We start from the raw sequence: 23,461 nt of genomic DNA, 5'->3' as shown, positions 1-23,461 counted from the left end.
CTTAATTGTTTGCTCGGAGATGAGTAATGTTACGTACAGTTATAGAGTGCGTAAGTACTGTGCAATCGTTTTGAAAAAATATGAGATCTACTATTAAAAAATTAATTAATTTTTTTCATGCTAATCTCATATTTATTCACTTTTTTCAAAATGATTGTTTAGCGCTTACACACTCATAACTGTAATTATCATTTTTCACAAACACAATTACCCAAATAGTATCCAAAAACTGAGACAAGTGCCTTGGTCCGCTTGGAAATGTGTCTATATTGAGTAAAAAGAGCCTCAAAATTGCTTGGAAGACTAAAAAAGTTACAAACGAAGGTTTTGAGGAGAATGCATTGCTCTTAAGAGTTCTAAACACAAAAAGACTTCCAGTTTCCCGAACCCCTATGAGGTCCATGCATGGGGTGGGAGACACAAACCCTCCATACAAAAATCCCCTCAAATCTCAATCAAGACCTATGAATCTATAGATTTATCGAAGCCCAAAACCCCATATTGGAGGAATCCACAGTCTTGAGTCTTTACTCTCTTTAGACCTGTAGAAGGAAACAAAATATACCAAACATTCTGCGTTTCAAATTGAGCAAGCAACAATACCTGCACACTCTTAGAAAAAGTAAAAGCAAGCTATACATTGTACCATGAGCTTCTTAAGCACCAAACAAAATGAATTTTAAAAATCAAACAGTATAGATGTCTTCTTTGATGTAAAATAAGTATTACTGTTCTGTATTTGAACATTTTTGTGACCCTTTTGTATAAAGGAATCCAACTGTCTTCTTTTATTGCTTTCTTTCCCCTCATAGAAGACTTAAATAGAAAAAAAAAAAAAAAAACCAAGTTATAGTATTGTCAGTTGCTACTGCTTCAGCTTGGGTATTGGATCGGACCTAACTTTGCTGACCGTGGGCAGAGGTTAGAGAGAGCAACATAACATAACATTCTAAGGAGGGGAGAAGGAAGATACAGGGAGAGGTCCGGGCAGTGTATCTGTTAGTGGTGAGTTCTGGGTGGGTGACCAAATCCAAAATCCTTCTCTTCACTCCCCAAGTCCCCAAGTCCCTCCAAAGCTGGTTTTGGGTTGGCCTTGGATTTTGGGGTGAGAGATCGAGCCAAGCTGCCTCTCCTCCAAACACCACTTTATTCTCTCTTCAAATTCTATACTTTGCTCTGTAAACCCAACGAGGTTTTTTTTTTTTTTGTTGACTGACAGCCAAAACTCTTTCCCTCTCTCTCTCTCTTCTCCTAAATTGTCTTGTTCTATTAGAAGAATCTCATAGTCTTACTTCTACGCATTCAGGGGTCTGCCCCCCCCCCTCCCTCTCTCATTTCCCTTTCAAATTCCTCTGTTTCTTTTCCTCTGTTTTCTCTCGACTTAATCCTGAAAATAGGAAGTGAAACGAAAACTCTTCTTCTCAGTATTTTTGGGTTTTATGTAAACGTTTGGAAGCCCAGAAGATAAAATGCAGAGAAACTGGGATTTTCTTTGTTCCATCATTTGTTTCCTTCTCTCCATTACCTGAGGAAACAGAATGTATTGCCTGCCGATTCGTTCGGTTATACTCTTGCAACTCAGTTAGTTTTCTCCCGTTGTTTTGGGATTAAATCGGTTTTTTGTTTCTCTTATATTTTAATTCATTCTAGAGGGGGGAAAATACAGGTTTCTGAGGCGTTTCGCTTTTGTTTCTGAGATTTGATTTTTCTATATGGTCTTGGTTCATTTTTCCGCTGTGAAATTTATTTGTACAGTTGAAGAACGAATTGAAATTAGCTTCTGTAAATCTTGATAGCCGTATGAAGTTTGTGCGACAATGAGAGATGGGAGTTCGAAGAAAAGCAAGGTTTAAGAATGCCACTTCTCTCAATTTGTACGCTTTTCCCCCCCTTTTTCTGGGGTTGTGAGATTCCTGACTCTGTATTACTTGGTAAAGCTTTCATGGCCCAGGACATTGGTCAAGAAGTGGTTCAACATCAAGAGCAAAGCTGAGGACTTTCACGCAGACGATGTCCTTTATGAAGGTGATAATGGCCGATCATTTATGTCGATTTTCTGCACGATTTGGATGCGATTAGGGCTCTGGACTTGGAAATATTAACTTTTATATCAACAGCATAAATGGGATTTTCTCAGCAATAACTGACTTGCATTGACATTCTTCTAGACCCTGAACGCAATTAGCACTATTCTCCTTCTGCATCACTGTTGGGTACAACAATTGTAGTTTTCTCGGGTGTATTGAGGTCTGCAAAGTCCATTAGCAGCTCGTGATCTGTTTTTTGTTTTCTTCCTGTTTGTGAAGTTAAATTATTTATGTTTTTAACTGAAATATCTTTTTTTTTCTTTGTTGCATGAATGTATGTATGATAATGATGCATTCAGCGGAAAAGAGCACAGCTTTAAGAACTTTTTGGTGTTTCTTTTTCAGGTGGTGAGGAAGAGTGGAGGAACAATTGTTCAGAGAGGGAGGCATGCACAATCAAGAAAAGCAGAATAGGTTCAGTATCAGACAACTCAGGATTGCTTTGGACCACTCCATTCTCTAAAATCACACTAAATAAAGCTTAAGCATACTTTGAGGATAGAATTTTGCTAAGAGTCTTGTTAATTTCTTTCTCCCAATTATTTTCACAAATCCGTCTAAACCGCATCCCAAAACTGTACAGAGAGATCGAAAAAAAGGAACTCTGATCGTGTTCGGCGAGGTAAGATCGATATAGATGCCTCGCAAGCTACAGATGTGCACAATTACAGGTGTGCTTTGTTGTTTCTCTTCGTCATGTATTGATTAATGCCTTTTGTTAAGGGGTGGCTTTTATTTGAGTTCCTTTTCCATTTGGGTTGTAGCCTTTTTGTAGCTACGTGGAATGTGGCTGGAAAATCCCCTCCGAGTAATTTGAGTCTTGAAGATTGGCTTCATACCTCTCCTCCTGCTGACATTTACGTTCTTGGGTATGTCCTATTAATCAAACGCTGATCTTTGTATTTTGATTTAGTGGAGCAATTTTTCTGGTATTTTGAAGCCTTATTTGATCCATTGCCTGTCAGGTTTCAAGAAATTGTTCCTCTGAATGCTGGCAATGTTTTAGGTACAGAAGATAATGGGCCTGCCAGAAAATGGCTAGCCCTTATCAGGAAAACCTTGAACAATCTTCCAGGCACTAGTGGTGGATGCCACACGCCTTCACCAATCCCTGATCCGGTTGTTGAATTAGATGCAGACTTTGAAGGATCAACGAGGCAGAAGGCTTCATCACTTTTCCATCGGCGATCATTCCAATCCTTGAGTCGGAGCATGAGATTGGACCAGGACATGGCAATGCCACACCCTCGACTTGATCGGCGGTATAGCATTTGTGACCGGGTCATTTTTGGGAACAGGCCAAGTGACTGTGACCTGAATTTCAGATATGGCTCCTCTGATGATGAGAATGGACTGGGGGATTCACCAGTGGCGACATATTATTCACCGGTATCCTACAGTGGACTTTTGTCCATGGAGGATAGGGACAGACAGCGAGGCCACTCAAGGTATTGCTTGGTTGCCAGTAAGCAAATGGTTGGGATATTTCTAACAGTTTGGATAAAGAGTGATATCAGGGATGATGTTCGCAACATGAAAGTGTCTTGTGTGGGAAGAGGACTGATGGGTTATCTTGGAAACAAGGTATATTTTTTCTTGTGGAACTTTCTTGAACTTGAGAGCAAAATTATCATGAACTAGGTAAGGTTGGAATTCTCATTTGCTTTTGTTTTCCAGGGTTCCATTTCTATTAGCATGTCTTTGCACCAAACAAGCTTTTGCTTCGTATGTAGCCATTTGACCTCTGGACAGAAGGATGGTGATGAGTTAAGGAGAAACTCTGATGTCATGGAGATCCTTCGGAAGACAAGGTTTCCAAGGGTCCGTGGCATGACCGATGCGGGTTCCCCTCAAACAATTCTAGAACATGAGTGAGGCTTTATTCATTGAATTTCCCATTGGCTCTTATGTTCATTACCTTTTCTTGAATACTATGAAATAGATAATCTAAAAGAAACTTACCAATTGCTTATGATGCTATATTTTGATTCTCTTGGTGCAGTCGAATTATCTGGCTGGGGGATTTGAACTATCGTATTGCTCTATCTTACCGTTCTGCAAAGGCTCTTGTTGAGATGCACAATTGGAGGGCATTGCTAGAAAATGACCAGGCATGATTACTGCCTTAGATGTAGTATTGATGTTTGTTTACTATTTATGTGCTCTTAATTTTATTTTACTTCATTTTTTTCCTTTTGCTAACCAATTCCAAGAAATGTTCATTCTCAATATTTGTTGTTGCTTTCAGCTGTGTATAGAGCAGAGACGGGGGCACGTCTTTGAGGGATGGAATGAAGGAAAAATTTACTTCCCTCCTACATACAAGTATTCGAATAATTCTGATAGATATGCAGGGGATGATAGGCACCCAAAGGAGAAGCGAAGAACTCCTGCATGGTAATCCTCTCTCTCTCTCTTCTCTCTCTAAATGAGGAAAAGTGTGCTGTGCTCTTAAGAGGGACAAGAACGGGGGACTGGAAGGGGGGTAAGGATTATAGGGGAAAGAAACATCTTGTAGCATAAGCGTAGGCGAGAAACTAAACTGCTGACCATTGCAGAAGTAATTGTCATTAGGGTATGTGACATATCAATGGAACCATGGAAAGTGGAAAATGAGTATACGAAATCTAATCTGGTTGTTTGCATGTGAAGGTGTGATCGTATATTATGGTATGGCAGAGGCCTCCATCAATTATCATATGTTCGAGGGGAGTCAAGTTTCTCTGATCACAGGCCAGTTTATGGCATATTCTTGGCAGAGGTTGAGTCTTTAAACCGTGGCCGTATCAAGAAAAGCATGAGTTGCTCCAATGCCAGGATTGAGGTAGAAGAGCTGTTGCCATACATGGATGGATACACTGAACTCAATTTCTTTTGAGGGATGTAAATCTTAATGATTCGCATTCCATTATGGTCAACTTGAAATAATGGAAAAAGGATTGGTAGCTCTTCAAGGTAGTTCAGATTACAAGATTCCTCTCAATTGCTTGTATATTAATTTGATTTTACTACATCATAATCGAATTAAATCTGAGTGGACAATATACAGGATTACAACAAATACAAAATACTGGGAGCAAAACTCGAGTTTCTTCAATATTCAAACGCCAGTTTGTCTCCTAATTAAATCAGGTATTCACCTTGGTTTATCCTTCTGATCAATTTTGTATTATGCTCACAAAAGTTAGAGGTCAAGTTTTAATTCATTGACTACATTTACCAAGTTTGGATAGTTTACAATCTTGCTTTCAGGAGAGGTGAGATCCATGAATGCTTTTCATGGGCTGAACGGCACTCTCACTTTTTACCAAATAAAAGTCGTGAGCTGGTTGAACATAACTCCTGCCTTTTTGGGATATGCACGTATGTATTTTCTGGGGATAGGTTGCGTATTATGTTTTTTGTTTCCTTCAAGAGCTTTTACTGGAGATCTCTTGCATTTTCTTACTCTTTATCTTCACTCAGTCCCCATCTTCCAGGTCCATCTATGTGCCGCTAAGAACTTGGCCCCAATGGTGATAGAGATTAGAGACAACTCTGTTTCCCACAATCCAAAAGAAGGTCCGTCCATTCTTTCTTCATTGTTCTTGGTTTGGCTATCATTCTTCTTCCAATTGCCTCTTCTTTAATCCTCTCCATACCTATCCTTGTCACAACGATACAGAACATTGTGAATCACAATTCCTTTCATTCACCAAGTCCTGATGAACAAGGTCTTGAACTCCTGGAATGTTACCATTATATCCGACCCTATTTGTGAGGTAGGCAGATTGTCATCCAATGATGCTGTTTTATACAAACTTAAAGCCACCAGGGCTTTTTTATAAGCTAACAGAAGTAGTATATTTGTTGTTTTTTCCTTTTTTGCAGGAAGAAGTGACCTAATCTAGATTAAAGGAGCACCAACTGTGTCTGATATCTGATTACCTTGCAATTCTAATTGTTTAAAGGGGAAAGAAATAACATGGGTTTATTCCAAAGGAAAGAATTATGGATGTGGTGGATACTGGTTACAAGCCAAAAAAGAACTGAGTGATATGATGAAGCTTCTTTTTTCTGTTGCTGCAGATGATTTTACTGAAAATAATATAAAAGTGAATTTGGTTGGCAGTGTCCAGGTTTTTTTATGTCAAAAAACCAAAAAGTACACAGTAACTAGCTTACCCTTTTATAGATGAGAAATGATAGTTGCAATCGTGAATGCGCAAGCGTCGTACAATCAGTTTGAAAAAATGTAAATATATACGGGATCCTCGTAAAAAAAAATTAAAAATCGCAAGCGTCGTACAATCAGTTTGAAAAAATGTAAATATATACGGGATCCTCGTAAAAAAAAATTAAATTTTTAATAATGGACTTCACTCTTTTTCAAAATGACTGTATGATGCTTATGCATTTCAAGAATGTATGTAGCATTACTCTTTATAGATTTGATAGGTGATTGCCAAACTCATTATTCTTTTCATTTACTTACCATTTTTTTTTAGTAATGACATCCATACAACATATTTTATAATACACGTTATAAAATAAGGATATTTCTTAAAATGATGTTACTTTTACAAATTAGTTTATAAAAATAACCTTTATTTTAAAATATTATTGTATAAAATATTGTGAAAAGTGCATTGGGTTTATCATTTTTCTTTTTTTATTAGCATTGCTACTTGCTATTTCTACACATTACATTTATTTTTTATTTTTATTATTCTTAAATTAATTGAGTTTTTCTACTCATCATCCATACACCACACATTTGATAAGAAATAAAAAATAAAAAATTATGTGTGGTGTGTGGTATGAGGATAATAAGGCGCCTAAACTTTTATAGACATTTATAAAATTATAAGGTAAATAATTTTCAAAGCAAAATCTGTATTCATTTCATGCTGAGCCAAGTTATCTATTTTTGCACTAAATGATCATAAATTAAAAATAATTTGAAAGGCCACAAATAAATTATATAAAATTTGGTTTCTTGAAGTTTTAAAACACTCTCATTTTCTCTCTTTTAAAACACTTTTGTCTTCTCTCCTCTTCATCTAATTTATTAAAATTAGTAATTGAAAGTCACGTTCAAACATCTCTACAGTTAGATTAGAAACGGAACTGAAACTTACAAATAGTTCTGAGTGCATGATCACGTAATTGTGTAAATTGTTGAAATTTTCAAACCCTCTCCCATTCTTAATGCAATTGGCAAATCAAGGACAGTATCTTGCGTTTTAATATCCTATCAATTTAGTTTAAAGGACCTTCCAAAGAATATAAAGAAAATATGAAAAAGAGTGAATTTTTGAAGTACAACTTGGTTGGTTGAACTTGCAACGAATTTTCTATTTCAAACTCTTTCTAAATTATTATAAGGATTTTCGAGAGCCTATATGAGTGTATAGCACTTTTTTTTTGAATAATAATATATACAATCATTTTTATAATTCTTTACACAGTTATTTTATAAAATATTTCTCGATTAAAACATGATTATGTAAATGATTGTGGAAAGAATCATGTGCAATTAAAATGATTCAGGAGAAGTTTTGGTGAGAAAATTAGGTGTCGTTTGGATAGTGAGTTGAGATGAAATGAGTTAAGATGAAAGTTGAAAGTTGAATAAAATATAATTAAAATATTATTATTATTTTAGAATTTGAAAATATTAAATTATTTATTGCATTTTATGCAAAAATTTAAAAAAATTATAATTATAAGATGATATAATATGAGATAAAATAATTTCATTATCCAATCTACGGAAGAGAGTGTAGGTTGTCTGTCTCCTCTCCCAATGTCCCAATTTGCCATCTTTTAACCATAATGTGCGAAAGTGTAGGTTTAAGCTATGTTTGGGTAGCCAACATATCTCAATATTTTTTATGTATTCTCGTACTATTAGATATACTCCATATGCCAAACGCAATGAACCATCTTCGTATCAAAATATTTCAAAAAATTACTATAATATTTATCACTATTATATATAAATAAAAAATAAAATCACTATAATATTTATCACTATAATATTTATCACTATTATATATAAAAATAAGATCATTATAATATTTATTATTATTATATATATATAAATAAAATAAAATCACTATAATATTTATTAATATTAAAAAATCACTATAATAAAATTACTATAATATTTATTATTAAAAATAAAATCATTATAATATTTATGGGACCCATATATTTTTTAATTATTTATCTAAAAGTCAACAACTCAATATATTTCACACATCTAAATAATTCAAAATACTATTAATGAAATCCATAAATACACATCAATCTTTATTTATAACTATTCATAAATATTCTCGACACTTTTTAGATATTTCCATCATCCAAACGAAGCCTAGTCTAAATTGCAACTACATTTAGAATGGATGTCGTGAATTTGAGCATTTTCTGAAGTGGCAGAGAATCATTGGCCAGATCAGTCTTGGAATCTACTATTTGAAACATAATTACTGGAGTAACGTTACTGTGCCCTCTTTTCTTTTATGTCGCTAACTTTGCCTTTTTATATTTTCAAACGTTATTTTATAAAAAATTTTCTACAACTTTCTAATAACATAATATTTTTTTAAATACTTATTTAGTTTCTATTTTGATTTGGTGTATTTAAAATTTTTAAAAATATTATTTTATTAAAAATGTTTATTGAATGGCAGTGCTAGAGCCACCTATGTTTATTGAAGGGCTCCAGGACACTGCCCACCGTGAAGGCTAAATGCCCCCTTTTTTTTTTTTTTTGTCTTTTGTTATGCTTTTTTTTTTCAAGAAATTATAATAGTAGCTGTGAGTGAACAAAAATCGTGCAATTATTTTGAACTAGTATTTTGCCGTCCATCTTTCTCATACCTCTTTGAGAGGGGTGTCAATATGTGACACGACCCATTAACTCAACACGAACACGACACGATAAAAGCAGGTTAGAGTTTACCCTTAACAGATTCGAGTCAAAACAGGTTGACTTGTTAAGACACGATAGTTTAACGGGTTGATAACGGGTCAACCCGTTATAACCCGTTATGACCCGTTAAGAAAGTTAAAATTACAATTATACCCTTATACCTAAAAAATAAAATTGTTGGGATTTTAATTTTGATATTTTTATTGTTTAAATTTTAATTTTGGACTTGTAGTTAGTTTTATATTTTTTATAGATATTGTGATTTTAACATTTATATAAATTTATGTTCAACTTAACTAGATTAAAGAGGTTAATTTTTGGTTTGTTTCAATCCATTTACATAAATAGGTCAAAACGGGTTGACACGACACGACCCGTTATGTTATTGGGTGGTGTTAGGGTTTGAGATTTTGACACGATAAGCTTAACGGGTCGAGTTAGGGTTGACCTATATAGTATAATATACATGTCTTGACACGACACGAACACGACCCGTTAACACGATTTGACACCCCTGCAGTCTTTCTCCCACCCTCTATCCAAATCCTTCAAAATCATCGGACGTCACATTTTCAAAGTTGTTTGAGGAGGCATTGCCAGATTGAAAAGCTTCGCCGATTGCACAGAAGAGAAATTACGGTTGATCCAACTACAAATTACGGTCTGTATATTTTACAGAAGCTGATTGAGGCTGCTTCCAAGATCTTCATTCTGGAGAGGATATTTCAACTAATTACTCCCATATGGACCTGGACCCTTGCTCAAGCCTGAAGTCTATCTCACCACCTAAAGTCTAGCTCGATGTCAAAAGGATTCAACTCACAGCCAATATCGACTGGATAACTATCAAACGGTGGCAAGAGATAAAAACGGTTATCATTCAAAATCACTTAGAGATGAACTCTCATCTCCATATTTGAATTTGAATAACAGATATGTCTATTATCATTTAACAACAATTCAAAAGCTCTATATAAGAGGATAATCCAGTCACGTAAAAAGTAGCTAATTCATTGGTATTAAAGAGTTACGATCAATTACTGACTTAGACATCGGAGATGTTTCTTCGAACCCTTTGAGATGGCTTACTCTTTGGTTGCAGATGATCACGAGGCGGTGGCCATAAAATATGTCCATAACACGTCCATTTTTTTGTTTACATTTTTTCATCTGCTTGGGAATGATTGTGTTTATATTTTGGAACATGAAAATGAGTATTTTTAATATCTAAACAAAGTTTAAATCAATGCTCCACATTCACATAAATGAGTAGTTCATGTATTATTTACTTTGATACAGGCAGAAGAAAATGTAACTCGGTGAAATTCAGATTTTCTTTGTTCCTTCTACCAATGCTATAATTTCCCAGATCAGTACCGAGAAAGCTCGAAGCTGTTATGACTTATCAATTGATAGGTGGGTAGCACTAAGCTAATGAACCAGAAAAAACACTTTCAGATTCACAAGAACATCGTTGAAGATTCACAAGAACGCACTTTCAGATCTACACAGTTGAGGATTCCCAAAAAAAAAAATAGAGAAGTGAAAATTAAAGAGATCGAGAAGCATACAGAGTAACAAAAAACTGTACCGCTCAGGAAACGTAAAATAGAGAAGTGTAAAATGCTGGAAGGAACCCAGGCTCTACCGCTCGGTTTTTCAATCACGAGTAATGGTAAGGGACCCAAAGTTTTGTCCCAAAAAAATGTCCCGAAAGTTATACTTCACTTTTTTATTTTATTATTTTTTTCATGCATTTTTTTAATCATCATAAATATTTTTTTAAAAAATAAAAAATTCACAATATCATTAAAAAAACTTTCTTAATCACTAAAAAAAAAAAAAAAAAAGGCTTTCGGGACACTTCTTCGAGCCCCAAAGCATTTCTGTTTCAATCACATGGGAGGAAGGCTAATGGGAAGAGAGGCTTTGATACCGAGGAATGGTTTTTTTTTGTAATTTCACTTGAAGTGGGTCTACCGTAAAATGCCAGCTGGCTTTTCCACCTCGGTCGGTCATTTTGTTCGGTTAGTAATCTCGGTCCTAGTAACTTTTTCCTGACTTAAACTGAAAGTTGAGGAGAGAGAGAGCACCTGCGCAATGGCTTGTTGTCCCCTGTGCATGTCATCGTCTCATTGTCCTGCTGGTTTTCTATGCTCATGGCCTTTATCATCCCCATTCGTGATCTTGACACGTGTATTACACTGCAATCACTCGGAAGTGAAAAAGAAAGAAAGAAGACTCCAGTTTAAGTGGAACGTGTTCTACACGGTAAAAGAATTGACGTCAAGTTGAATCTTTTACTACAGGCAAAGAAACAGTAAAAGAATGTTTTTTTTTAAAATAAAATAAACCTCTTGTATTTCATTATTATTTATTTTTTTTTTGAGAAATAGGTAAACTTGTATTAATAAATCAACCAAGGAGGTTGTGAATATATTGAGGATAATCCTCTACATGGATAAACTTTGAAGGAGATCTAGTGAACTTTTGGCCAAACAGTGGGCCACTATATTTAACTGGCATGGAACATACATGACTTTTCTAGCTCCTACCAATAGAAGCAACTCCTTGATGTCAACTATAAGCATGCCAACAGAACTCCAGCTGACCTCGTGGCCATTAATGACATTAACCACATTCAAAGAGTCTCCTTTGAGGATGATGGAGCTTAGGCCTAGTTCATAGCAGAATTTGACTGCTCGTAGTGCTGCAATAGCTTCTCCCAGCAAAGGATCAGAGAATGAGGCACATGAGGATCTTAAGGTGGCCATGACACATCCATTCCAATCCCTAATGATCACTCCTATACCTACTCTGCAGTTGATCTTATCAATGGCGGCATCCCAATTGATTTTGAATTGGTTGAAAGGGGGTTTGCACCACTGAGTAGAGAGAGTGGGGGGCAGGAGGGTCCTATTCACTTGGACTCTCTTTGACAGGTTATACTCTAAGAAAATAGAGGTAACTTGGTTTGTCACTTGTTGAGGTGAAGGGAATTGGGATTCAAACACCCATTTGCATCTTCTATGCCAGAGCAGTTTGGTGGTGTGTGCCAAAACAGATTGGTCTTCCACAGGAAGTGAAGAAAGGAGATTGTCCAAGATCAAGTTAAATGGAGCCTCACTGATGCTGCATTTTTGAATTCTTCTAGAGCTGCAGCTCCAGACATCCTGGGCAGCTTTGCATGTCCATAAAACATGAGAGGTTGTCTTAGGTTGAAGGAGGCAGATTGGGCAAAGGGGTGTGTCAACCACCTTTCTCTTGTATAGGTTAAACTTTGTGGGAAGAATGTCTTTGGCAGACCTCCATAGGAACATCTTATACATCACATTAGGAACAAAATTTTCTTTAATCAATTTGCCACTACTTTTTAAATAAGCTTATACATCACATTACAAAGAGAAATGGTTCTGAACTTAGTCACTTTAGTAGGGCCTTTTTCTTGGGGATTAGTGTAATGAAGGTGCTATTGATTTCTGCTAAGCTGCAATTAGAGTTCAACACCAATAAAACTGCTTCACACAACTGTGCTCCAACTATAGCCTAATGTTTTTTATAAAAGGTTGCACGGAATCCATCTGGGCCTGGAGAGCTGAGGCCATTCATTTGAAAAAGTGCATCTTCAACCTCCTACTGAGTGTATGGTCTGATCAGCATTTCATTCTAGACAGTAGTTACTCAAGTCTCCAATGATCCAAGGCAGTCTGCAATGATTCTGAGTTCAGAAGAGGTAAATAATTCTTTAATGTATTCTTGAAACAAGTTACAAATGCCCTCTTTAGAATGTACTTCCTGTTCATTATCATCAACCAGCTTCTTTATCAAATTTGTCTTCTTCCTTTGAGATGCACGCTGGTGAAAAAATTGTGTTTATGTCCCCCTCATTCAACTACCTTTGTTTGGCTCTTTGCTTCTATCTGATATGATCTTCTTCAAGCAATCTGTCTACATTTTTTTGCACTTGCTTAATGTTCTCATTCAGATGTCCCTTATTGACCTTTTGTAGTTTTGATAATTAAGCCAACTTAGCATTAATCTCTTTTTTTGAATTGCCAATGTTCATCTTACTCCACTGCATCAATTTCATCTTGCACTTGTTAAGACCTTCGTTAGTAAAACTCAGTTTATTCTCAGCCATCCTATCCTGGGTTGACTCCAAGCTTCCTCCACTATCTTGTAGCACTCCTGCCTTAAAGACCAACTAGCCTCGAACCTGAATGACTTAGCATTTCTGGCCAGTTCAGAATGATTATGTTCCATAGTGATGTGCAAAAGACTATGGTCTGAGCTCAATGCTAGAAGAATGTACACTCTCGATCTAGGGAAGGCCTCAACCCATATATTGTTGCTAGAGGCTCTATCAAGCCTCTCTTTAGTGAAGGCCTCACCATATCTATCATTAGACCAAGTGTATTTGTTGCCAATGAATCCCATATCACTAAGACCACACTTAACCACAATCTCTCTAAAGGCCTCCATCTGGTTGTAAGGTCTCAAAGTCCCTCCACATTTATCTCCAAAACTGAGTATCTCATTGAAATCCCCTACACATAACCACCATTTGGAGTCCTTAGGTTGGACTGCTTGGAGCAGTTGCCAACTCTCATTTCTCTTTGCAGTGATAGGATTGCCATAAAACCCAGTTAAAATCCTATTCACCCCTTCCTTTTCCCCTTAACCAATAGAGAAATATGATTTTGGGTATAGGAACTAACCTCAGCCTCAACATCATCCTTCCAAAGGAAGGCAATCCCTCCACTAAGCCATTTACAATCAATGACAAAGTTGTTTTCAAACTTCAATCTCCTTTTTATTAATTCCACCTAATTCATTTTACACTTTGTTTCCATCAAGAAAACAAAAGATGAGAGCTTATTTTGCACCATTTGATGCAAGTCATGACTATCCTAGGATTCCCAAGCCCTCGATAGTTCCAGTCGAGGCAACTCATTTTTCTTGATGGGGCTGTGAATTCACCACCAAATCTGTATTGCTTGAGTCCGCAGCTTCATTTCCCTCAATTTTTTATCTTTTAACCATATACTTGACAGTTCCTTCATTCGACTGACTTGCAACTCTCTTATTTTTGGTTGAAATGCTTGTATTACTCTCCCTTGGGCCCAAATTTAAAACTTTAAAACATTTATCCCTAACCCTTCTTTTCCAGCTGGCCCTCTTCTTAGACTGCTCGAAAACCTCAACTTGGTCATTAATGAATTGATCAAGGGAATTAACCTGAGCCATCAAGTCATTAATAGCCTTAATATCCTATGCTGAGCTATGATACTTGCTTTGACGAGACCCTTTTTGCTCATCAACATAATTTTTCCTTACTGAGCCAGTTTTCTCAGCCACTAGCATTTGACACATCCCCCCTTCTACTTTGGTAATTGTAGTAACTTCCTTTTGTAGCTATGTCTCCCTTTCCTTTTCAGGCATCGATTTTGAATTTTCCAGATTCCTTAAAAATTATAGACCTTCCATCTTAGAATCACTGCCCTTAATTTCTGCACTTTCCATGGTAGGATCCTGAAGCCACTCCCAAGACCCTTTTTGGGCTTCATCCCTGTCCTCCCCACCCTTCCTCCATGACTGGTATTCAAATTCAGCAGACTAACTATCCCCATCACCATACCTCTTCTGATGAAATTAACTTTCCTTAATTGCAGGGTCTCTTAGCCATACACCATACTGTTTTTATCCACCATCACTCGAGACATTAGAACAAGCTTTCTGTGAGTGTTTGATTACTCCACACTCGAAACAAAAAGTAGGCAATCTTTCATATTTAAATTTCATCCAAGACTTTTTACCTTCAACAGTTATGAACATATCTCTTAAAAGAGCTTTTGTAATGTCAACTTCCACTCTTATTCTCAGACATTTTCCCCAACCAATCCCTCTAGCATCTGCATGGACTTTGAGCACCCTCCCAACACTTCCTCCAATCTAATATCCCACTCCTTGTGTCATACAAGCAAATGACATATTGTAAACTTGAATCCAGAAGTCCTCATTATTGAAAGGCACCTCATTGATCTACATGATGCCATACAAATCCTGAAGGCACATAAGCCATCGATCAAATGACCATGGCCTGCCATTGATCACCGATGCATGTCCTTCTCCTTGTTGAACTCTATGAGAAACTTGTTGACTCCAACTTCAGAGAATTGGATCCAACTCTCACACCTCCAAACATTTGTCATTGTACTCTTGAATGCTTCTTTATTAATAGACTTATCAACCATAATCATGGCCAACAGACAAAATTGACCATGTTGCACTGCTCTAGCCATTGAATTAGATGGTAGAACCATCCCTTCTTTTTCTCTCTTAGTGAGACATAACCCCTCCCACTTCTTTGCTAACTCTTCCTCCATAACCACCTCTTCAAACCAGCCACGCTAGCTAGCCTAAGAGACTCACTTTATTCTAGAGAGAAAACCTCACCCAACAATGAATGACCCAATTGTAGATGAATTTAGTATTTACTATTAACAATGACTAATTCATTAGTATCTAATTATACTAGTATAGTATAAGTAATGTCTAACTTATTTAAAATATTATATTAATTTTATGTTATAAGATTAATAAACTAGAATAATAAGATTAAAATTTTATGTTATATTAATTAGTAATTTAGCGTATAATATATATAATATAATATAAAAAATTAACATATATATCGGTTCGGTTCAAACCAAAATAGGTACCTAACTGGTTTAGGATCAATTTTTGTTCTAAAGAACCAATACTAGACCAGACCGGTTACAAACCAAACCCACTAGTTAGGTTTAACCAGTTTTTTTATTTTTTTATTTTTACACCTCTAGAAAGAATGGAAAGGAAAAGAGGGAAATAAAGAACGGAAACTGAATCAAATTATGGGGAAGATACTCGTGGTTTCAGGTTAATGATCCAAATTATAGAATTCTTCATAATTTTTTTTTTCCTGAATTTTAAGATTTAATTTCGAATATAAATTTGACTCCCTACCTAAAAAACAAAAAAATCACTTTTTCAATTAATAAAAATAAAAAATGCTGCTGAATAGAATTTTTCTTCCGAAATTGATCCTCCGATCCAACCTTCCAACCTTCCAAACTTACTTCCGGATTGAAGATAAATCAAACAAAAAGTCGATGTGTCAACCTTAAAGGACTTAAAAGACGAAGACTAGTAGTAATTCCAGATCGAAGATAAAAAAAAAAATAAATAAATTATTTTTATTTCCTTGTAATCGTGCTTAGGATCATGAATTTGCTGAATTATACTCGTAAATGAAGCTTGAAATCAAACCCCAATCCAAAGATGATGTAGGATCTCATTTCAATTTCAAAACCGAATCCAACTCGCCAAACTCAAGAACACATGGTATTACACTCTGCAATGGACATCAGTATGAACAAAACTGCATGATTAGAGTCCCGACGCATCGTAACAGTTGCGCGCCAAATTCATGCATTCCAAACAATGCAAGGTCTCTGCATTCGGGTCCCTCTCGACCACCACATCTGACACCGTGATCTGCACAGTACCGCGGTAGCTGGTGATCCTCCCGCGCACTCTCGCCACGACTCCTAGCCTAATCTCCGAAGCGAAGCGGTTCGCGGCTTCGGCAATAAGTCGAACATCTGGCGGGCTGCGGCGAGCGAAGTAGGGGGAGTCGAGGTGATTGAGCCAGAGAACGCATCCGACGCAACCAGTGCCATCGTCGATGGTGAATTTGAGGAACTTGCTGGGTTTGAGGTCGCGGGAGGTGACGGTGCCCACGGTTTCGGCTCGGGAAAGAAGGGCGCCTTTGCGAGAAAAAGAAATGGGGTCTGAGGAAGAATGAGAGGGGGTTTGCGAGAGAGAGAGGAGGTCGAAGGCCAGTAGTTTTACGTGGGTATTGTACAGTCGTCGGCGGCGATGATTATGATCCATGAGAGAGAGAGAGAGAGAGAGAGAGAGAGGTACAGAGACTTTGTTTTGGGGAGTAAATGGTTTCCTGGGGCATGGTCCGTGGTTGAAATAGAAAAATTCGAAGATTATTAAAACTATAAAATGGGATAATTGTGCAAGTTCTAGTTTTAGAATAACGATATGTAAAAGTCTAAAATGAGTTTCGTGTAGTCTCTTGTAGGGCAAAAATATGTATGTTTAAATATGTGTATGTTTAATTATAAGGATAAAAATAATAAATCATATGTTTGTATATGGTATTAGAGATGATAAGTAAAAATTTTCTAATCAAGAAAATCTCAGCATAAAAAAATTACCTTTTTGATGACTTGTATATTTGTCCCTACTATTACTTCTAAATTTAAATCTTAGAATTATGAGTGATAATATGCGACACGACTTGTGAATCTAATACGAACACAACACAAAATTTGTAGATTTAAGTCTGATGTTAACGGGTTGAGTCAAAACGGGTTGACCCGTTGAGATACGATTTATAAATGGATCAATAATGGATTAATCTGCTTAACACAAAATCAATCCGTTTTGACCCGTTTTGAATTTATTTCAAAATTAAAATTTTATTATTGTTAAGTTATAATATTAATATTTCTCAGTATTCTTATGTTTTTATTATTTTTATTGTTGGAACTGTAATTTTAGAGCTATGCTCATATTTGTTATTTATAAATTATAATATTAGTTTTATTATATGTTAAAATTTAAAAAATATTAATATATATTTTACAAAATATTGTGCTTATTAATAAATATAAATTTTAAATTTTATATAAAATTATATTAATCAGATCAAATGAGTTATGCGTATTAATTTAACCTATTTATATAAAACAAACGGGTTTAAATAATTCGTTTCGTGATAACATTTTTTTAATTAATTATTAAATGGGTCAAAACGAATGACACAACATGATCCGTTATCTATATAGGTTGGGTTCGTATTTGAAAATTTGACACATTTAACTTAACGGATTTGGTTCAGAACCTTCAAGTTGAAGTCTAATATTCATAACTTGATACGACACGAACATGATCTGAAAACCCCACTGCTTTGGTTGATATGCATTTTGAGGTTTTGACACCCGAAACTATAAGGCCGAACAAGATCAAGCGGTTAGCTATATATGTACAGTTACGATCGTTCGTATCATAAAAATTAGTGAACAGAACCCCCAATATTAACTTAAAAGTGGATTTCGTTGACTGAAAGTATCACTCGAAACTATCATTCGTGAAAAATCAAGTCGAAGGGCTCGCTTTACTTTGTTTCGCTAAATGGGCGAGCCAGTTCAGAATCATGCAAGCAGGGCCCCAGTTATTCCAATAAGATGTTGGCACCAGCAGCACGTCTCTGGCTATAACAATAATACCGTATTAAAGAAGTATGAACGAGGCACATTAAGCTGAGATAGCTATAAACTAACAGTTGGCTGTCTCCGGTGCCCCATAATTAACCGCTAATCTAATCTCTACTCCAAGATAGACTAGACTAGTCTGTAAAATCATTGCTGGAAATGCGTAGGACGAGAAGTAGGCAGATGAACTTCTGTAACACATTAAGATGGCCATTTTAAGAACGGATCGCATACTCAGTTGAAAGGACAGTGGCCATAAGCCTAAAGGCAGCTCTTTTTCAATTGTTCTATGATAAAAGAGTCGTGCAGATCATATGAACGTAAATTTGCAAATGATATCTCTAATCATGGTTGCATTTCCAACATGAATGAATGAACCATAAGATTTTCGTAAAGGCTCATAGTTTTTAAAGCATAGTATCTTAACAGTCGAGTCACTCAAGAAGGACATAGGGATGATAATCCTGAGTAATAATAAGATCCAAGGGAAAAGTCGTGCAAACATAATGCCGAGGTAAATAATTGCATAGCATCAATGGAAAAACAAATCTAGAGGGCAGTTTTAGGTAACAAAAAATGAGGTCAATTCCTAGCAAGTTTGGACCACAATCTGAGAAATTACATATGATCAGAAGAATAATCATTTTTTCTACGGTACATTGTATCTAGTACAGCAAAGTTTCACCGACAAAAAAAAAAAAAACTGATGAAAATTAGGATTTTCCAGATCCTCCCTTTCCGAAAGGGCAAACTAACTTTTTTTTATTTTTTATTAGCACCAAGTGTCCGAGAACGGTGTCCCAACTAATCCCAGGGGGTGCTAAGGCCCTCGGAAAAGAGTTTCCTGCAAGCACACATAGGGTAATTCAAGGGAAAAATCTCAGTCCGATAGCCCCTGAGATTATTTGCACCCATGGTTTTCGAACCATGAATATTGGAAGGAGCATGCCACCAAGACCAAGACCTTTACCACTTGAGCCAACCCCTAGGGGTTTGAAAGGGCAAACTAACTAAGATTCATATCAATACTTCTCAGCCACGTACTAGTAGTCAGATCCATTTCACAGCATGTGGCTGAATTCTATGTCAGCCACATAATAGTAGTCATCCTCTTAAAAATGTAACCCATGACAGCGAAGAATAAACAAAAAACGTTGTAACACAGTTTTACAAGTGCATAGCAACCTATTTAATTGTAGACGAGAAAATTTTCACATATTGAGCACTCAGAGGTTCAGAGCATCTGCATTTCGTTAAATCGTTGTGCCAATGCACAAACGTGTAGATACATTAACACATATCTTAAAACAAGTCTGTCCACTAGAATATTCTCTTCTTTTACCTTAATGGGTAAAGATATTTGAAAACAGCTCATCCAACCATGGTCCGTTTTCGTCCTCTTTGACGCACTGTGAAGGTGCAAAAGAAGTTTGTAAACAGGAAACGCAACAAGGAACAAAGATACCCAGAGAATAGCATTTTACATTCCGAATTAAGAAGAAAACCAAAAAAGAGGGGTGGGGATTGAACCTTGAGCAAGCTTGTTAAATGTGGATGACCACTGTTTTGATGATTTCCGATAGGCAGCGAGTATCCGGTCCATCTACCCAAGGTGCAATAATGAGGAAATCAAGCTCTGCTCAGAAAAGCGTTGGCAAAATAACAAAAAATCCCAGAATTGAAGTAGCATAATGAAAAGTGTCTCATAAAATTCCATACGCTGGTGTTCATGATAACATGAAGTCATTCCCAACATAATGGGGCGGGGTTGCGCGACCGTGTAACATAAGTGCACAAGATTTAATAAATATGAATGCAGTAAATGTAATGGTCTTAGAAGTTCTGGCTATTTCGGGTCTCAAGTATTTTTGGAAATTATCAAAATCTTCGAAACAAAGTCTCAGAGATGTAGTTTAATATCCAATTTCATTTTTTTACAAGTAAGAAGAAAGTTTAATATCCAATTTCATTGAATCATTCTAAACACGATAAAGCAAGATATTTCAATTGAAAAGGAAAAGTAATATGAAAGACAAGATTTTGAAACTCCAACCAGTTAAATAAGAGTCCAACTTCCAATTCTTCCTTATTTTCTCTCTACAATAAAAATGGACAAGTAAACTATTATTAAGCGAAGGAAAATCACAAGGCTTACCACATTCCCACACGAAGAATGCATGGAAAGAAGTGCTCGTTCAAGTACATATAAATCGACAGCTTTATCTTCCGGAAGGGTTGAAGTGAAGCTCAGACCAAAGTCAATGAGGACCTATGGAAAGATATTGACTGACCGTAATGTAGGTTGATAATAACTTCTAATCATGAGAATGATGGTAGGAAGATGAGAAACCTCCACTCGCACCCACCAAAAGAAAAAGAAAAAGGGAGGGAACTCACGAGCTGATTGGTACCGCTTTTGAGTAACATGTTTGATGTGGTCAAGTCACCATGGATGAGGCCGCCATCATGTAATTTTCCAATTGCATCCCCAATTTGTGAAGCAATATCATCTAATCGTTCTTCAACAACACCATGTGACCCAAATTCAAGTAACACATCTTTGACAGAAGGACCCTCTACATACTCAAATGTAAGAGTATGAAGCACAGGGTCCACAGAATACAACACAGGAGTAGCAACTCCAAGTCGTCTTGCTTTTGTCATGCACCTGGCCTCCTGTTCTCAACAATCAACTTACACAGACATCACACAAGAAGCAAAGCCTTGCTTCATCAATTATGGTGTGAAAATCAGAAAGCCAGTTTAACGACGAAAAACTTACAGCATTTAAGCGCTTAAGAGTAAGTTTAGAATCCAAAGTTGGATGTCGATACTTCTTTGAGAAGCGTTCCTTGACAATGGACCTCCTTCCCACAAAATCCGACTCAAAAATTCTCTAGAGGGAATATTAAGATCGGTATAAAAGTTATAAACTGCAGTGGTCAACATTTCTGTATAGTGGCTTATGCCAAACTGAAAATTTAGGCCAGCTATTAATTAATGTTTATTTTCAAAATTAATTCGGGCTAGCTAGTTATGACTTGTAATTGAACTTTACCCTTGACCCAACATGTAAGAGTGCACATGGAAGTTCAAAAACAAATATATACACTTCCAACATATATAGAAAGAGATAAAGGATAAAAAGTGCATAATTTCTGAAAGATTTTCAATAAGAACTAAAAGCAGCTAAAAGAGGGAATTTCAAAGTTCAAATTGTAACTGCACTCACAGCTTCAGCTCCTTGTTTCAGCAGAATAAGAGAGCCTTCTTTCTCATCTGCCTGGATCTCCATTAATGAACCTATTGTACCCAGTGCAAGTTGATATTCAATCAAAATTTTCAGGTAGTGAGGTAGAAGAGAGAAGGAAACTATGCAACGAAAAGCGTTAAACCAAAGATGATGTAGAACAGACATGCTGACAAAAAAATTTCAATAATTGTTTCCTTTCTATCTTTTACACAACACCATAAACGATCACAATAAGAGATATTAATTCATGGGAAGCACTAATCTAAGGTCAAATTTCAGTGAAAAACACTAAACTCGCTTCTGCCTCTCAATTTAGCAACCAGAGTAGTGCCACTACTAGTGCACAAAAGACATGCTCCGGAAATGACATCAAGATGCTAACGAAGAATCAAAATACCATACCAGAATTCAATATCAGAGTAATCGATGAAGACGAGAAAAAGGGAGCACCGTCCTTTTGCTGGCCAGGAAAAAGGGATGGGGAAAACTTGAAAGTTGGCACCACAAAGCAAAGAAAAGAAAAACCTCCCAACTGGAAATGCTGGGGGCAAAACCCTTGCTCCTTGATTTTAGGTAGGGGTGACAATTCGTGTTCGCGGATTGTATTCGTGTCGTATCAAGTCATGAACATTCAATTATATAAGCCAACCCAAACACAACCCGTTTACTTAAACGGATCAGACTTTCAGACTCTAACACGACCTATTTAAATAAATTATGACACGACCAACATAACTTGTTTAGTAATTAATTAGAATGGGCCAACACGACACGGCCCATTTCAACCCGTTTCAATCCATTCGAAGTAAATGAGTTGAATTGGCCCACATAATTCATTTGACATGACTAACATAATTTCAGATGAAAGTTAAAATCTATATTTATTAGTAGCCATGTATCTAAAATAACAAATATGAGCATATTATAGTCAAATAATACAATTCCAACATTAAAAAACATAAATATATTGAGAAACATTAATATTACAACAAAACAATAATAATCATAAGCAGTGACCGTCAACGTGACATACCAATCGCAAACCAACAAACAGGAATTCGAATGCGTTTGATAAAAAAAACTCCACTTAACATTCTATATGAAATGAAAAGATGACGAAAATTAAGAAGTTCTAACCTTTTACAGAGGGATACTGTGAGACAGAGAGACTCAGAGAGGGGCACTGTGAGAGACACACAGGCGGGGCGGCTGATGAGACAGAGACAGACGATGGAGACAGAGAGAAAGTGAGACAGAAGGAATTCAGAGACCGATGGAGATGACGACGGAGCCGACGGAGACCGAGACCGAGACCGAGGGAGACTCAGAGAGGTTACGCGGGGGGTGGCGGCCGAGTTATAGTGTTTAGGGTCCGTGAGGAGTCTGAGAGCCAGAGATAGTGATAACGTTAGGGTATAATTGTAATTTTAAATTTTTTTTTTTTTTTTTATGGGATTTTAAAATAAAATTTCAAGGGTTGGGTTTTAGATTATACGGTTTATTCATTATTAACTTGTTTATTATATTTTAATGGGTCAATTTATTAATTTATTTTTATTAAGAGAAATACTTTTTGTCTCGAAAATGTGTTCTGAATTTGTGTCCCGAATGACTTTTTTTTTTTACTTAGTGATTAAAGAAGTATTTTTTAATGATATTGTGAATTTTTTTATTTTGTTAAAAAATATTTATGATGATTAAAAAAATACATGAAAAAAAAATAAAAAAAAATAAAAAAGTGAAATAGTCTATCCGGCATGTTTATTCGGGATGCGTATCAATGCTCTTTTATTAATTATATCATAGGGTCATGCATCAATTCTGGTGGGATTAGTAGCAAAATGAATCAAAAATCCATTGGATTTCTCGA

At 36.1% G+C, this 23,461-nt stretch overlaps 3 protein-coding genes across 4 annotated transcripts; 1 reads left to right on the top strand and 2 right to left on the bottom strand.

The window, feature by feature from the left end:
* Positions 1-875: 875 nt before the first annotated feature.
* On the top strand, positions 876-6,219 carry LOC109018468 (type I inositol polyphosphate 5-phosphatase 4-like). 2 transcript variants are annotated; one of them, XM_035695448.1, is made up of 16 exons: positions 876-1,005; positions 1,756-1,847; positions 1,938-2,025; positions 2,433-2,501; positions 2,671-2,758; positions 2,852-2,956; positions 3,053-3,671; positions 3,765-3,958; positions 4,090-4,198; positions 4,336-4,484; positions 4,740-5,042; positions 5,137-5,219; positions 5,340-5,450; positions 5,553-5,648; positions 5,752-5,848; positions 5,958-6,218. In XM_035695448.1, exons 2-11 carry the CDS (start codon positions 1,818-1,820, stop codon positions 4,963-4,965), a joined length of 1,677 nt encoding a protein of 558 aa, XP_035551341.1. In that variant the 5' UTR covers positions 876-1,005; positions 1,756-1,817; the 3' UTR covers positions 4,966-5,042; positions 5,137-5,219; positions 5,340-5,450; positions 5,553-5,648; positions 5,752-5,848; positions 5,958-6,218. The 2 variants fall into 2 exon arrangements, with proteins under 2 accessions (XP_035551341.1, XP_018856209.1); XM_019000664.2 differs by having other exon boundaries at positions 876-1,847; positions 5,567-5,648; positions 5,958-6,219.
* Positions 6,220-16,230: 10,011 nt separating this feature from the next.
* On the bottom strand, positions 16,231-17,027 carry LOC109018253 (CST complex subunit STN1). The gene has a single exon (XM_019000419.2). The coding sequence runs from the start codon at positions 16,942-16,944 to the stop codon at positions 16,438-16,440; it is 507 nt and encodes a 168-aa protein (XP_018855964.2). The 5' UTR covers positions 16,945-17,027; the 3' UTR covers positions 16,231-16,437.
* A 2,331-nt stretch (positions 17,028-19,358) lies between these two features.
* Positions 19,359-22,978, bottom strand: LOC109018511 (EKC/KEOPS complex subunit bud32). The gene is made up of 7 exons (XM_019000675.2): positions 22,729-22,978; positions 21,571-21,641; positions 21,121-21,234; positions 20,736-21,014; positions 20,494-20,607; positions 19,869-19,941; positions 19,359-19,747 (listed from the first exon to the last, which is right to left on the bottom strand). Exons 2-7 carry the CDS (start codon positions 21,631-21,633, stop codon positions 19,710-19,712), a joined length of 681 nt encoding a protein of 226 aa, XP_018856220.1. The 5' UTR covers positions 21,634-21,641; positions 22,729-22,978; the 3' UTR covers positions 19,359-19,709.
* Between the last annotated feature and the right edge of the window lie 483 nt (positions 22,979-23,461).

Source organism: Juglans regia, chromosome 11, assembly GCF_001411555.2.
Source record: "Juglans regia cultivar Chandler chromosome 11, Walnut 2.0, whole genome shotgun sequence".
Classification (NCBI taxonomy): Eukaryota; Viridiplantae; Streptophyta; class Magnoliopsida; order Fagales; family Juglandaceae; genus Juglans; species Juglans regia.
This window is presented reverse-complemented; position numbering and strand designations above follow the sequence as displayed.